We start from the raw sequence: 16,781 nt of genomic DNA, 5'->3' as shown, positions 1-16,781 counted from the left end.
TAGCATTTTTGTTTGACAGCATCAATCTTCTAGTAGAGTTGCAGTGTTCTTTCATTTGCTTGTTTAAATATTCATAAAGAACCTGCCCATTTGTGTACACATGGCCTCAGCGAGTTCAAAATTAATTAAATACCTTTCAAGAAACGTATCAAAACACAAGAATTGCTTGACTTTAAAAAGTTTGTTTCCTTATGCCCACCCCATATTGTTGTATGATTGGGATCTGTTATCCTTGACATGTAAGAGGCTACATTAAGGAAATGCTCATAAAGGAATAGGAAATAATTTATTAATTAGTTGGTATTTGAGATGCTCCATGAGGCAACAAAGAGGAATAACATTTTTGGCTCAGAGGTGCTCAGATTGGTGAGGGGCCTGACATAAGCTGCGTTATAATCGCAGGTGGTATAATATGAGGCCATTTGAGGTATCATGGAAATGGACCATGTTCCTGGTTGAAACCTGAGGTTTTATGTTGTTACTATAAGGTCCATTTGGACAGGAAGGTACATGGTACTGCACTTTAGCATGAGTGAAGAATTCTCAGCATTCCTGAATTTCTTCTCTTTCTGTTTGTTTCTCAGTACTATTGCTCTCAAGATGGCAAGTATGAATTTATGAAGTGCTATCTGATTTCTTGAGTTTAGAGTTGCTATTGCTTTTTTAAAATTTCATTTATTATTATTATTGTGTGTCTCTGTGTGTATAAATGATGTGTATGCATGTAGTTCATGTACCATTGTGTATATGTGTAGGTCAGGGGATTAACTCCATAGAGTCCACTCTCTTCTTTTACGTTTACCCTAGTTCTGAGGGTTTGACTTAAGTTCCTTCAGCAAACCCTTTTTTTCAATGAGCTGCCTCACGGGCCTTTTGTTTTGTTCTGCTCAGTTTTTTTTTTTTAAAGGTTTGATCATTTATTTGTTACCCTCAAAGACTTATTTTTGACTGGACTCGGACTTAGAAGTAGAAACTCTCAGAGAGGACAGCCTACGTCTCTTGGCGATCTGTTCCTGCAACTTTTCTTTGGCTTCCTTCATTCTCTTGGCCAAAAGTTTAGCATATTCTGCAGCCTCCTCCTTGTTTTTCTTGGTTTGCTGTTTCTTTAGAGCAATACAATGGCGTTTGTGTTGCAGGACACGTGGAGTAACAAGATGCTGAATCTTGGGTGCTTTGGTCCTGGGCTTCTAACTTTCTTTGTTTAATGGCTGTCTGACCACGTATTGGCGGACATCATCTTCTTTAGAGAGATTAAAAAGCTTTCTGATTCTGCTAGCTCTTTTAGGTCCCAACCGACGAGGCCCATCAGTATCTGTCAGTCCAGGAATATCCTTCTCTCCTTTGTTTACAATAACCAAGTTGAGAACATTGAGATTGGCATCCACGATACATCCCTCGAACAGACTTGCGCTTCCTCTCTCCAGTTCTCCTTGGTCTATAACAAGAATGGCCCTTACTCAACAGCAGGCGCACTCTGCCGTGGGTCAACACGCCTTGCTTCATGGGAAAACCTTGTTTGTCATTCTCGCCACTGATTCGGACCACATAACCCTTCCACTCTTCATCTAGTGCACTGGCAGCTACTTTTGAGGTTGTGCGCTTCTCATGGAACATACGAAGCTTGCGCTCATCATCCACTTGGATGAGTTTCTGAGAGCCGGTGGCAGGGAAGGAGATAATCAGCTTCATCTTGACACAGCCGACCGCCTAGGAGGCGCCACAGAAAAGAGCCCATTCAGTTTTTATATCAACATACATGTATATGGCTCTACTTTGAGTTTACGGAATTTACTATCATGTACATCTGTGTTTACTTAGGTTTGAACAAAATGGTTATGATGTGACAAGCACTAGAAAACATTTCGAGAAATAATAGTTTACTTTTGCCTAATTTGCAAGACAGTTGGGGTTACAGTTTGGTACCTTTGTTTCTACGTTTCTAACAAAACTTAGAGTGGATGCCTTTTCTCCATGGGTGACATTCAGCGTGCTTAGCTTTCTTGCTGCCGTTGGCATGAGGAATGGGCGTCTTCTTTCCAGAGTCAGGTAAATGACTTGTAGACAGGCCCAATTTTTGTTCAGGAAGGTTTCATAATTTGCTGTGTAATATTACTGTCTGGAATTTAAAGCCAGAGTCAGCTGTTTTCCTAAGTTATGGAATATTCCTCATCCCAACTTCCTGACTGATGTGTGTAGCTCCAGTGTGCAGCCATGCTGCCAGGGAATTTTAATTAAATCTTACTGGCTTTGGTTTCACTCTTTAATAGTGTATGTTCCCCATGTTTTCTTCTTGTATCTCTCCTCCCCCAGCAATGTGTTATAGATGGTCTTAGGATGGAGAGATTTCATATTTGCTAATTGAAGTTAGTTTTCAGTTAAAGAAAATGATTACTTTTGAAAATTTATTTGAAAATAAATGCTTTACTTAGGCTATAAGCATTTTATTTAAAAAATATTTTTGTTAAAGTATAAGAAAATGGTTTATTTCAGGTAATAGGTATGTTGGAAACAAAATGTCATTTTTAAAACTGTTAAGACATTGACAGTATCTCCGGAACTCCCACAAATAGACGGCATTCTGCCGTACTGGGGTGAACCCAGGGCCTCGCTTATGGTAGGCATGTTATCCACCACTGAGCTATAACATCTCTGTGGTTGCTGTATTCTCTTTCTCTTTCCTTTTTGTCTTTTCTCTCTCTCCCTCCCTTCCTCTCTCCTTCTCCTTTTCAAGTCTGGGTCTCACTATGTAGCCCAGGCTGTACTGGAACTCACTCTATAGACCAGGCTGGCTTCAAACTCATAGAAATCTGCCTGCTTCTGCCTGTGGAGTGCTAGAATTAAAGATGTGTACTACCATGCCCAGCTTGTTATTGTTCTTTGAAAATATTTCTTGTTTTTCCATTTTGAGACAAAGTCTAATTTGTCTATGCTGGCTTTGGACTGCTATGAAGACAAGACAGGGCTTTAACTTTCAATCCTCCTGCCTCAGCCTTCAATTCCTTGAGGTTATAGTCTGTGTCCCAGTGCCTGTTATGAGGTAGCATTTTGGTTTTGTTCCTTATTTTTGAAGCTGTTATATTTTTATTACAGTTGTGTCTCCTTACAGTCTTCAAACAATGGAGAGAGTGAGTGTTGTGGGACATAAAGATATTATATAAGAGATGGCTGTGTGTGACAGAAAAGAATTCCTTTAGAAAGCCATTGTGAATTCCTGAGGTTTAGAAGGTAGACAGTCTCCCATGCATCAGTACCTTCTGATAGAGCACCCTTTTAACACTGTATCAGTGAGGCCACCATAGCCACTTAATGCCTCAGAAAGTATAGACCTGCATGGGAATTCATGAGATTGTCTTTACAATGTTGAAGTTGAGTCTTCACAAAAAATATCAAAATCATTTATTCAGCCAAGTGTGGGAATTTAAGAACAAACACAAGCAATATTTGTGGGTTAAAGATGCATGGACACATAATTACATTAAGATTTGGTAAACTAAAAATTGATATAAATAACATGCTTTTGATGACTAAGAAGTGGTAGTGGATCTTGAAGAATAAACTTTAAAGAATACGATGTAGTACAATAGTAGGCAGGAAGGAATAATAAGATATAATATAGTGATAAGTACATAGGAATAATTGGAAGGCAACTATCTTACCTAGGGACTTTGCAATAAAGGTTATTTCCTAATAAATAAATCAAAATTATCAAACATTTTTCAAAGCCAGAGTATTAATTTCTCAGACAGGCTCCTGTATAAGAGAGAGAGAGATCTGGTATACATAGCAGTTGATGTATAGAAATGTGTCAATCAGGAGAGAGTTTGGACAGAGGAAAAAAGGCAGTATGCCTTGGCTGCCTTCATCTTAATACTGCTTAGAGGACTGAGACACACCTGGCTTCATGGTTTCTAAGACCACGATGTGTAGTTAGCCATGCCATACTGCTGTGAGTGGACATTTAAATATTACTTCAAGATGCAAACTCTGTCTCCTGCTTATTACACAACATTTGCTCCACTGTAGTCTATAGGGGTATTGATATTGGTTATACTGCCGTGATTTTGATCCATATGGTAGTTATAGTTCTTGTTGCAAATAGACATAGTTAACTGAATGGCATTCTGTTCTGTACATTAATTTCTTTATGCATTGTTCTCCTGCTGAGAAATGACTCTACTCAGTCTTTAGAAGAAACAAAATTCCAGTTCCATGTTTGTAAAGCTGAGGGCCGGATCTAGGTATGGATTAAGTTGACCTCATCAAGACAAATGGTTTCTCAGCATCAGCCCTGTTTTGAGGTAGAACAACTTCAGGCGGAGTTGTAAAAATTCATGAGTTCAGGGTAGACATAAGTAGGCATGTTTGAGAAACTGAGTCAGAGTAGGAGACAGTAGAAAAGAAGGTAAGGCTGCATGTAAGGGCAGAGGAGAAGTTGTCAAAGGCTCTGCACTTGTGGGCAGAGGAGCTTTCATTTATTTTATAATATAAGCTAAATTGAAATGAAATATTGGTATTTTTTTTATTAAGACATTACTCTTCCTCTCATGATTAAAAAACAATTCCCTCTGAGTCAACTAAGCAAGACACAGATGAGCGCACAAGAGACTGAAGTAGCAAGCACAGGGCCTACATTGGTTTCCACCATGTCCTCCACATGTATATTACAGCTTTTAGCTTAGTATTTTCTTGGGACTCCTGAGTATGAGAGTGAGTGGGTCTCTGAATCTTGAGCCTGCTCCTAGGACTCCTTTCCTCCTGTTGCCATGTCCAAATCCATCTTACTATATTTCATTTTGTCATGTTTGGTTGTTATCACTTTGAAGCCCATTCTTTTCTAATGAGAGACAGAAAGGGAGTAGATGTTGGCAGGAATGGGAGGAGTTGAGGGAGGGGAAACTATAATCAGGACATAGTCTACGAGAAAAGAATCTATTTCCTATAAAAGGAAAAAAAGATTTTTTTTTTTTATTTTATACAGAGTGTTGCACCTGAAAGTCTGTCTGTTCACCCCTTGTGTGCCTGGTGCCACAGAGGCTAGAAGAGGGCATCTGATTCCTTGGAACCAGATACAGACAGGTGTGAGCTGCCATGTAGGTGCTGGGAATTGAACTGAGGTCCATTGGAAGAGCAGCCAGTGCTCTTAACTGCTGATCCATCTTTCCAGCCCCAGTGATTAATTTTTAACAACTGTATTTCTTTTCTTTTTTCTTTGAAATTTAGAGTGGGTTTGATGCCCACATACTCTTGCTTGTTTACTTGTGTCTAATTAGTTGTTAAAGATTACTAGGCTAGTGTGTAATGACTGAATACATATTAAACTAGCACTATGACTATGGTTTGTTATTTATACAGTTTAAGTAATTTCATTATCTTGCATGCCCTGTGATACATGGCTTTGAATTTCTTCAGCCCGTGTTCAAAAAGCTCGTATTGTCGAGCTTTTGAGGGTTTAGACTGTTTGTGGTGATTTTACCAGTTTACCATTCCTAATTCACAACCCAAAGTGAAGCATTCTGAGTGTTGTGTCAATCTACCTAAAGCTATGGACTTCGGGGCATTGGAGATTTTGAATTTTCTTGTCAAGGATACTTGGTTTTAATGAAATTGTTTAATCAAAACTATTGAGAATTGTATAATATGTACTAATGATTGCAAATTGTTCTGCCTAGAGGCGACCCTGAAGCACTTGTAATCTCTTCAAGACCTCCTTAAAAACCTTTTCATTAAATGTATTTGTTTACTTGGAATGTGTTTCCATCTTGGTCTTTATTGAATTTTCATGTCTCAAAAGCATGTGTGTAGCATGATGGCATTCAAAAATGAGAACTTTGTAGGAATATTTTGTGATGGAATTTAGGTGATAACACAGTGAAAGCAAGCACCGTGTTTGGTAATTTATATTTCTGGTATTTTACGAATGTTTAGGGTTCACCCATTATCAATTTGTGGTTTTAGCTTTTTCTCTGACCCACTAACAACATTTTGTCAAATGGCAGAGGACATTTTCAACATTGTTTCTTTTATTCCCAGAATTTTTATAGTATTTTTGTCAGTTGTTTATACCTTAGTTCTCATGAGCTATCTATTTTGCTAAGTGAAGAGATGGCCACTCATATCCGTTTTTTAATCTTGTTCTTAGGTTTGGTCCATAGGTAGCTGTGTCTTGGGTCTGCTTACTAAGGTTCTGTTTTATTTCTCACGTTACAGGAGAAACATATAAGTAATGAAGAAGAGCACTTACGGAGAATGGAAGAGGCCAGGCTGCAGCTCAAGGATCAACTTCTTTGTTTGGAGACGGAACAGGAGTCTATTCTTGGTGTAATAGGAAGGGAAATTGATGCAGCTTGTCAGACTTTCTCCAAAGACTCAGTGGAGAAATTGAAAGTAATTATGAGTTCTCATTGTACCTTAAATTTTCAGTTAGTTTTCTAATATATAATTATAATGGGATTGGAACATGTGATTATATGGGAGTCACATTTTTATTTCAGAATGTTTTATGAAACAAAATAACTTCTTGCTTTGCGTAGGAGTTAGAAACTATTACTACACAGTCCTGGTGAAAGTGTGATGCTGTTCTACTGAGTTACCTATGTCTCACTGAGTGAGAGATAGCTCCTCAACGAAGAGGCAGGAGTATTGATCAAGGAAACGTCCTTTGAATCAAGAAGCTTGGATTCTGAATTTTCCACCATGGTAGCTTGTTAGCGATGCTGTTGAATTCTTCTTGAGTGGTTTAATGATAAGTATGGTGTGTACTGTGTCTCCCTTAACCCTTCAAATCAACCCATCTCTCCAATGCTCCCTGAAATCTAGTGTAGAAAAGAGAACCACACCTGGAGGGGCTGGGTTCTTGCTCCTATATATCAGTGTAATGAAATCTGAAGTAGGAATTGAAACTCTGTGGACTGACTGGGGCCCGATCAAGTAAACGCTTTGCGGTTGCACATTCCCTGTTGTTCGAGTTCTGATTGGTGTACTTACTCTTTCCCGTATTTAGATGGGTTCATTGTTTCTCAATTAATGGTTGTTAGGAGATGACATATAAAAAGGGTCCCATGGGTGTTTGAATTCCTTGAAGGTAGACGCTTTTCAAATGTAGACTCTGGCATTGCTATATTCACATGACATACTCCTAACACATTAGGCTGGAGCCTCATGTTCAGCTGTTGATTTTATTTTATGGCATGGCCATACTGAAATGTGGTATTGCACTTAGATTATGTTGAAGCTGGGCCATTCTTTCTTCCTCAGAGCTCTCCTGAGATCTCTTCCCACTTTCATGATTTTTTTCCTCCTATCTTCCCTTTTCTCTAAGTGATGTTTGAAAGAAAATAAAGATATGATTCTACTGTTTCAGGAAAAGGTTTCTAAGGCTTAAACTATATTACAAATATTTCAATTGGTAGAATGAATAGAGTTGGTTGATACTTTGTAATTTGCAGTTCCCTATTCGTTCTTTTGAGACAGTGTGACAAGGCTGTGAGACTAAGATGAGCAGTAGTTAGGTTTAAGTGGAGAGCTGAGTCTGGGCCTGCCATAGGGTCTTTATATGCTGCCTTATCTTTTTCCTGTCTAATGCTGTTTTCTTAAATGTTAAAGCTTCTCTGAACATGTGACTTGTAAACCCTAATTTCATGCAAAGGAGCATATATTAGCAATGTAGCATTTACTCCATGTTTAACTATTTCATTTTGAGTAGTTTTCAGTCATATATGATCATTAAAACCAAAACATGTAAATCATGTTATAAGATGCATACTAAACCTTGTTACATGTAACTGTTAGAAAATACACATGAATATCATAGACAGGAACATTCTTAAATACTTTGTATCTTTAAAGCAGTGGTTCTGAACCTGTAGGTCACAGCCCCTTTGGAGGTCAAACAATCCTTTCATAGGGATCACCTAAGACCATCTGAAAACACAGATATTTACATTACGATTCATAACAGCAGTGAAATTACAGTCATGAAGAAGCAACAAAAATAATTTTATGGTTGAGGGTCACCACAACATGAACTGTATTAAAGGTTCATAGCATGAGGAAGGTAGAGAACCACTGCTCTATAGGAACAAATTACCCTTTTAATACACTCTGAAAGTAATTCTGTGTTTTGTTGTGTTTATATGTACATACAGGTTCTCTTCCTGTCTTTTTTTTTTTTTTTTAAACACAGGTCTGTTACAGCATTCTTGTCACAGTTCCTTGAGTTTTACTATGATGGCACCTTAATGGGCAGTCATCGTTGTCCATTGAGTGGGCTTTGTGTTCCCCACTGTATAGAAACACTTGTGTATTTGATTTATACTTTGACCTTATGTTAGTATCTTAGTCCCATGACCCTGATAACCTGTAGTTCTGCCACTTATAACTGGTGAAAGATGTTCTTTAAAACATGAAATCGTTTGCAAATCTGTGGAGCAAATCATGACATTGCTTGTATTATATCAAAATAAATATTATTACCCAAAGGGAAGATTTGATTGAGGTAGTAAAGATTTCATGGAGTTGGTTAATGAAAAGGAAAGTATAAATGGTGACAAACGGGTGCTCACAGATACTTAGCAGCATAGCATGTTGTTGAAAGAGGAAGAAGAAATAGAGAATTTGGGCAATTAGGGAAAGCCTGATTGAAAAGGTGGAGCACCTAAACCTTAGGTTAGAGCTGGGTGTGGTGGTTCAGGCCTTTAAACTAGCATGGGAGCCGCAGAAGAGAGGCCAGCCTCCTCTAGATAGGTGTCCACAGTTCCAGAAAAGCCGCGGCTACATAGCAACACCCCATTTCAAAACCCAAGACAAAGTGAAACCAAACAAACCAGCAGAAGAGCTGGGTTAGACTTAAAGAAAAGAGTGTTGGGTGTACTACACTTTTGTATGTGGAACGTGGTGGATACTTAAAATGTATTAAGTATGTATTTAAGCGAATTAACTCCTGTTAGTCTGTCAGAGAACTGTGTACATACATCTGGAGATATGTAAGCATTTGAGAGTAGAAATAGACATCTCTTTAGAAAAGAAAGGATATTTTTAGATAAAACACATCGAGAAGTTCTGCAAAAATATCCTATGTAGCACTGAGTTTGAAGAACTGGGAATAATGTAATTTGTGTTTACAATTATAAAGACATCAGCAGCTTTTGAGTGTAGATTTAGCTCAGTAATAAGGCAAAAGCAGATGTTGAGCGATTTTATAAATGAGTTGGTATAAAGGAAATCAGAGCAGCTAATATAGGCAACAGTTTAATACAAAATTTTCTGTCTGTTTTGAGATATAAAGCAATGTTTGCATAAATTTATTTTGATGAGCTGCTCTTTACAGTCTTTGATAAAACCAAATGGACCCCAAGGTATAAAGATGGATAAACGAGACAGAATCAAGTTTCTCTGTAGGCACATTTAAACCTCTGTGGAGTCCATTACTGGAACAGCACTGAGAGGAAGTCAGAGGCAAAGCAAACAGGCTTTAATCAAGGTTGCTTGCCAGGTGAGACCTCATGGGCTCAACTCCAGAGGCTAGTGAGGGGAGCACTTGACGGCTAGCTCATCTTATGTGTCTCTGTCTGAGCTGGCCGGCTGCTGTCATCCAGTAAATAAATGCATAATAGGCACTTGATAACTGTGCTTTGAAATTGATTGCGTACTTGATACAATCTTCCTCTTTTCAAAGCCTTACAGTTAAGGACTATTTATTTGGATGTTGTGGTCAGTAATTTTATTTATGTGCTTTCATACCAGAAAAAAACCTATTTCTAACATTCTTTCCTCTTTTTGTAGGTATTTACCTCTGGGCCTGAACTACATTATGACCCACATCGCTGGTTAGCTGAAAGCAAGGTATTTCATCATGGATTCCTAAAGTTTATGTATCTTCTGTCTGTCTGTCTGTCTATCTATCTATCTATCTATCTATCTATCTATCTATCTATCTATCTATCTATCTAACATCTTTTTGTTTGTTTTTTCTTTTGAGGCAGGTCTCACCGTGTAGCACTGCCATCATAGAATTAGGTGTATAGAGCAGGCCGGCCTCAAACCTACAAAGATCTACTCACCTCTGCCTCCGAAGTGCTGCTATTATAGCTGTGCATTGCCACGCCTACCTTAACCATATATTTTGTTGTATAACTGAGTATAAAAAGATGTAACACTTGGTTGCCAGAGAAGCGTTTCTGTATTACATGTTAGAAGCATCTAAGTTTATTTTCTCTCATTTAGTATTTATCTTACATGTATTGTATAGGCAAAAATAAGAAAATAAAGGGTGATAAAAATTTTAAATTAAGACCCAGATTGTAACAGAGACAAATTCTTCTGGTTTTTATTTAGATGAGAGTTTCTGTGGAAGTGTCTAAATGTCAGACTAGCTAGAACTCATGTTTATTTTACACATTTATTGAATGCACCCTGATTCTTTGGTGTGAGCCTACAGCCTGCTGACTTTGCTTGTCTCAAGCACCCCCCTTCACTCTCAGGTTGCTCTTTACAAGATGAGAAGGGCCTACTTTATGTCCTAAAGATAATTTCCCTCTGTCATCACTGAAAAAAAAATAGTTGTAAATTAATAGAAGTTAAAAATTAATATTTTTCTATTTTTATTTAAAAATTCTACATTATGGTATGCCTTTTTATTGTATTAAAATTTCATACATGCACATGATGTATTTTAATAACTCCCCCCTCCAATTCCTCTTATATCCTTTCCATTACTTTTCACTATGGGATATATAACAACTACTTTTGTGAGATGGATCCATTTGCAAATTCACTGATTAAAATATATGGGATATTATTACTCCTATGCACTTGCAGTTTTTTATAAAATAATTTTTCAACTTTAAGGTAAACATATATAAATCTTTTTATTTTATTTAAGCTTCATCATAAAATCACCTGTAGTATAAACTGGCTAATTACACTTCCTGTTTTCTAGTTTCCTGTATGAAGAGACTTTTAAGTTTGTTGTTGATTGATGTTTGTTGATTGACTGATTGATTGATTGCTGTGCTTGAGTCCGAGGCCTTATGCATTGTATGTACCACTGGACTACACTCCACATTCCCATTATGCTTATTCAAAAACGTGAGAAAAGTGAAGTCTCACAGGAGGAAAGGAAATTGTTCACTACCATGTAAAGACTGAATATTACCTGCCATCTGCCTCACAATGCTGTACCACTGTGTGCATTGTCCTTCAGAGTATTTGCTTATTCAGCCAACATTCCTGTCTTCTATAATCCTTTGTGTCAGTCGCCATGGCTCTCTCTCATCTAGTCTCTGGTCTAATACTGAGGTGTGGACAGATTCCAAAACATCTTTGAAGTGCGTTAAGTTATTGTAGCTATTTGAGGACGTTGACAAAGGAGCATAGGAAAATGTTTGTGCTGGCAAGATGGCGGGCTAGAATGTTGCAAGAGTGTCATAATAAGCTCCTGGAAGGACAGACAACAATTAAATTTGGTCTTATAAAAATTATGTAAGTGTTGGAGAGATGGATCAGCAGTTAAGAGCACGGACCGTTCTTCCAAAGAACCTGAGTTTGGTTACCAGCAGCCATGTGGCAGCTCACAACAGGTCTCTAACTCTAGTTGCAGGGGGTCTAAACTGCTTTTCTGGCCTCTGGAGGCACCAGGAACACGAGTGGGACACAGACAAAACACCGAGACATATAGATAACATATCTATACACATAGAATAAAAAAAAATCATGTGGAAGTTGATTGACTAATTATGGGTAAAAGTGGCGGGAAGCTGAGAGTATTAGCCAAGAGAGTGGCCACTGCTGAGGTTGCTGAGGGGGCTGCTGGGGGGATGTCAGGACAGCACATTGGAAGGTCAACCATGCTCTAGGCAGGAGAGTAAAAAATAAAATACTGTGAATGAGCACAGACTTTACCTTCCTGTACAAAATTCTTCCTCTTCTTTGAAAAACATCAATCCTGCACATTTAAACCGTTTTTCTTAGAAACAGATGCAAATTCTCATTTTTGCCTCTTGCATTGGAAATGTAGAATGTATGTTTTGGTATCTCAGAATTCCTTGGCTGGGAACTTCAGTTGTGCATTAATTGAACATTTCTCTTTTTCTTTTCCCTAACTCTGCAGTTCTGACAACAAGAGCAATGTACTTAGAATTTTCTTTCAAGTTAAAATCTTTATCATTTCTCAACAGAAAGCTTTCACTGCTGTGGCTCAGTTAAATTATGAGAGGCAGAGATGACTCTTAATCATAGCTCTTTAATTTGGGAGCTGGTGAGCAGTTTTCTCTTATCATTTAATGGGATTGAACTTGTGATCAGACCAGCTTTAATACTGCATGAGACAACTGTTCTGTCTACAGTGTAAAAGGGTGTGATAAAAAATACCACGCTGACCAACTGACTAGGGAGGAATTGAATCTATTTACCAGGAAGATGGCTAGGGTTATTGATGGGCTGCAATCCTGTACTGTCCATGAACTATGACTAGACAGCTCTATAAGTATTGGAGATAAGATCTGAAATCAGGGGACAAAACTGTATGGAAAGTCGAACTGCTATTCAGCTAGTCCATGCTGACATCTTGCGGTATGGGAAGGACCTCAGAGGACATTTGGTAATTGTTTTCATAAATCTACTTAATGAATTTCTTTGGTTAGTGTTAACTGTAGAAGCAGCAGCAGGCTGGGTGGATTTTTTTTTTTTTCATCACTGTCACTTTGTAGGCAGTGGTGGCATGATATAAACATGAAGTCCAACTGAGTTGGTCCAGATTTTCAGATAAAATAACCAATGGAGCATCAGAATAAGATGTTGTAGGAAGGAAGAGAGGTGAGATAGCTATTAAGGAATGCCCGGCAAGTAGTTCCCATAGATTAAGGATGAGATTTTGTTATAAATTCTAGCAGAGCATAGAGATTGTGCTGTCCTTTGCTTAACAGAGAATAATATTATATCTTAGATGCTATGCTACATTTTGTGGCATAAAAGTTAATAAGCTCTAGAGGAACCTTCTTTTTTTGAAAAGGTAGATGAACATGAATTTGAGTATATGAAGAGTTTAATGGGTATCTGCAGAGGCTGCCATGGAAGTCTGATGTCTTTCATGGATCCTGAAGGTGACACATGGAAGCACATGTATGCAGAGAGAATGTGAGAAATGCAAGCAAACTCCAAGTGGTTTGACCAGAGCAGAATCTGAAAGGGCAAGGCAGAAAATTGCAGAGAGAAGGCTCCAGGTTGAGATGGGGAATAGACTTATGGGGAGAGGCATCTTATGCCATTTTTAGGAGCTCAGATTGAGATCTGCATTTAATGAATAATCAGGAAGGAATTTGAAAAAGGGAGTGACGTGCTCATGTTTGTGTTATAGAAGTATCACATTCTAGTGATGTAAGAACTGGGTTAGAGGTGGTCGGATTGAAGTGAGGGTAGGAGGTTGAGGCATACTGATGGTAGATCTAAAGAGATTATTCAGAGATTTACAGTCACAAAAAGATGGGGGCAATGTTTTGGCATAACATTCAAATAATTGTCGTCATGTCAGAAAGTGGTGGAGACTAAGATGTATTTTTTTTTTAAGTCAAACTGGAAGAGTACTAGAAAGAATTGATCCCTAAATAAATGGCAGGCAGAGTCCTCTCTAGCAAGCTAGCTAATAGTGGAATCCATATTTTGAAATATCTGTTTGGATAGTAAAGTTCAAAGAGAAGCAAGGACATGTAGGTTTAAATGGAGGGCAATGGGAAATGAAAAAAAAACTGTTGATGAGACAATAGGGATGAAGTCTCAAATCTAGCAGGCAGGTACTATAGGATGGGGCCACATGCTATTTTGAATGACTGTTCTTTCCATATCTAAGTTCCTTTCTTAGGATAGTACCTTAGTTGGGGTTTCTTTTCCTGTGAAGAGACACCATGACCCCGGCAACCCTTATAAAGGAAAACATTTAATTGGGGCTGGCTTATCATCATAGTGGGAGGCATGGTGGCATACAGTCAGACTTGGTGCTGGAGAGGGAGCTGAAAGTTCTATATCCAGATCAGCAGACCGTAGGAAGAGTACCACACTGGGCCTGGCTTGAGCATCTGAAACTTCAAAGCCTGCCCCCAGAGATGCATTTCCTCCACAAGGCCACACCTACTCCAACATTTTCATTCAACCGTCACAGAGAGTCAGTAAAGGAAAATGATGTCACCCACAAGGCAGAATCCTGAATGCTGTGTGGTTTACATGTGTTCAGGGTCCAATGTAATTAATCCTTTAACATGTTAAAAAAATGAATTCAGTGTAGAACGTTGCATCCTTTCTTTTTGACTGTTGTCCCTTGCACTGAATTCCCACTTACTCCTCTAGTTTTTAACCCAGGAGGACATTCTGTGTCTGGTTTCCCTGTTACACTTTTCACACTTTTTGCAATGTGCCTCACTCAGTGCTCAGTAACTTCTTATCCCAAAGAACCATTCCACTGGAGTTTTTACATTTTTGCACTCAAAGTACTTCCTCTGCTTCGTAATTACAGAAGGATGAGTAGTGAACACATGGAATTTCAGTAAATGTCTTTCCTTGTTGGGATTACAGGTGTGGGTCACCATTCCCAGCCTTCATTATATAGTTTAATCCCCAAGTATTTCTTCCATTAATTCAGATCCATGAACCTTAAGGTTGTATAGATAGGAAATGCACTTCAACAGTACTGGAGTTGAAGGTCCTGTGTTCTCCTGTTTTGGGATCGTTCTCAGAGCCACACTTCTTGTGTTAATAGTATTACCGATGCTAGGCATTGGGAAGTCCCTTGTTTACTGTGGTCCACTCAAGTGATGTGAGAAATTATAGTGTAACTAACTGCTCCTGTTCCAGATCAGAGAATAGAGGCTTCCATGATTTTGAGTTTTCTCGGGAACAGAAGCTCCTGAGTTATTGAGAAGGGTTTTGCACTTTGATTATTGAATTCTTTGTTTTTCTATGTTAGTTCTGTAGTCCATTTTCAAATAAAACTTGACATTTTTGGATATTGCCTCTGAAATAGTATGTGTCAAAAATGTTTGGTACTGTATGTTCTTGTTTAGGATATGAATAATTATCTAACACTCTGTCCTTCAGCAAAAATGAAAATAGCATACTCCCTGTTTGTTTCATTTATTGGAAATATGCTTTAGGGTGTATATATATATATATATATATATATATATATATATATATATTCCATATGTATATGGAAAATGCACAGTTTAGGGGAAACTAAATCTTTAAACATACTGTTATTATGGAGATTTTTGTCTTTTTTGTTCATATTTAGAAATAAAATGTGAAGAAAGTATTACTTAAAAATGATAATCCTAATCTGAGTCTGGCCTATAATCCAACTCTTTAGGACGTTGAATCACAATCAATTCAAGGGTGGACTTAGTGAGACTGTATCTCAAAACCAAAGTAAAAATGGACGGGGATTGGCTTAGTGGTAGAGCAGTTGCCTAGCATGTGTGAGGCCGTAGGTTTGATCCCCAGTGCCACATAAACATGTAAAATGTTCCTTCAGTTTACTTTGGTGACTTAGCATATTCTAAAAAAATGCCATTCTTTTTTCCTCCCAGGTTCTTATGTAAGCCTTTTTTCTTTGAAATTATTTTTAGAGTTTTGATGAGGTAAGCATAGTAGTTAAAGCAGCAAAATTATGGGTCCTAGTGTTATTGCTGACTGCACAAGCTATCATCTTTTATGTGAATTTTCTGTTTTCTCTGGTTTTGAGTTTTGAGTCATTACTTAGTGACTTTGCTGTGTTATGTGAAGTCTCAGTAGAGGGCTCCCACAGAATGGAAAGATCCTTGTGATAGTTTTACTAGCTGCTTATGAATATTCCCACCCAATTATGAGCTGGAGCTACAGAGATAAAAACTGCCTTATTTCCAAGTTCCCTGTATTGGTTTATTTAGCACTGCTTGTTGATGTTGGTAAATAAATGAGTCTATTATGCAATCTGTAAAATGCTCCTGTGAGTGGTTCATAGAAAGGTTTCTGCTGTATGATTAATAGCCTTGCCAGCTAATTATAATTTGCAGTGGTTAAAGTCCTAGGTTCCAAGCCATTTTTTTCAAGATACTTAATGAAGATGCTGGGTATTTATCTAACAAACACGATTTCTCATAATTGATTATTGGTTGATTAAATTTCCATAAATTTTAATTTTATTTTGGATTATTAATACAGTCTATATTCATATTCACTTTGTATGAAGCCTCCAAGTATAACTGAATCCTAATTTTGTTTGACAGTAGGATAAAGCCTTTGCAGGAGTCGATTAAAGCCATTGGTCACATTATAGTCCTCTCCTTGGCTCGTCTTAGCAAAATCCCACAGGCTGGTTGTTTAAACAATTGGCATTTATTTTCTCATAGTTGGGGAGAGAGTCCACGATGAAGGTATCTCAGGTATCTTCCTGGCTTGTGGAGGCCACCTTCTATCTGTGTCTTCATCTTCATCTGTCTTCTGTGTACGTCCTATGGGAAAGAGTTTTGGTCTCTTTTTCTTCTCACAGAGGCACTATCTCTCAAGGTTAGGGTCCTACCCTTACAAAATGATTCTCTTCACCTCCCTCAGTGCTCTGTAAATATGTGTTTAGGCTTTTGCTTTAGTGTACAGTTTCTGAAAGGATGCAATTTAATTTATAACTGAAACCTGTTTGATGGCTAGTTTCAGGAATGATTTGTGTGTGTGTGTGTGTGTGTGTGTGTGTGTGTGTGTGTGTGTGTGTGTGTTACGTGTTATTTTTACTATATTTCAGCAGGACAAGGCAGATTTGTTGC

At 38.0% G+C, this 16,781-nt stretch overlaps 1 protein-coding gene and 1 pseudogene across 14 annotated transcripts in view; one reads left to right on the top strand and one right to left on the bottom strand.

Moving 5' to 3' along the window:
* Positions 1 to 16,781, top strand: part of Cep128 (centrosomal protein 128) — a 355,586-nt gene that overhangs the window by 141,611 nt on the left and 197,194 nt on the right. For all 14 annotated transcript variants that reach the window (XR_013044433.1, XR_013044434.1, XR_013044435.1 and 11 more), the window contains 2 exons: positions 6,208 to 6,384; positions 9,781 to 9,840. Coding sequence is in view for 10 of the 14 variants with exons in the window: in XM_016005823.3 (XP_015861309.1) it covers positions 6,208 to 6,384; positions 9,781 to 9,840 (237 nt within the window). In the remaining 4 variants the exon portion in view is untranslated. The remainder of the gene's footprint in view (positions 1 to 6,207; positions 6,385 to 9,780; positions 9,841 to 16,781) is intronic.
* On the bottom strand, positions 884 to 1,689 carry LOC107402492 (small ribosomal subunit protein eS6 pseudogene; annotated as a pseudogene).

Source organism: Peromyscus maniculatus, chromosome 14, assembly GCF_049852395.1.
Source record: "Peromyscus maniculatus bairdii isolate BWxNUB_F1_BW_parent chromosome 14, HU_Pman_BW_mat_3.1, whole genome shotgun sequence".
NCBI lineage: Eukaryota > Metazoa > Chordata > Mammalia > Rodentia > Cricetidae > Peromyscus > Peromyscus maniculatus.
The sequence above is the reverse complement of the archived record's forward strand: the minus strand, read 5'-3'. Positions and strand labels throughout refer to the sequence as shown.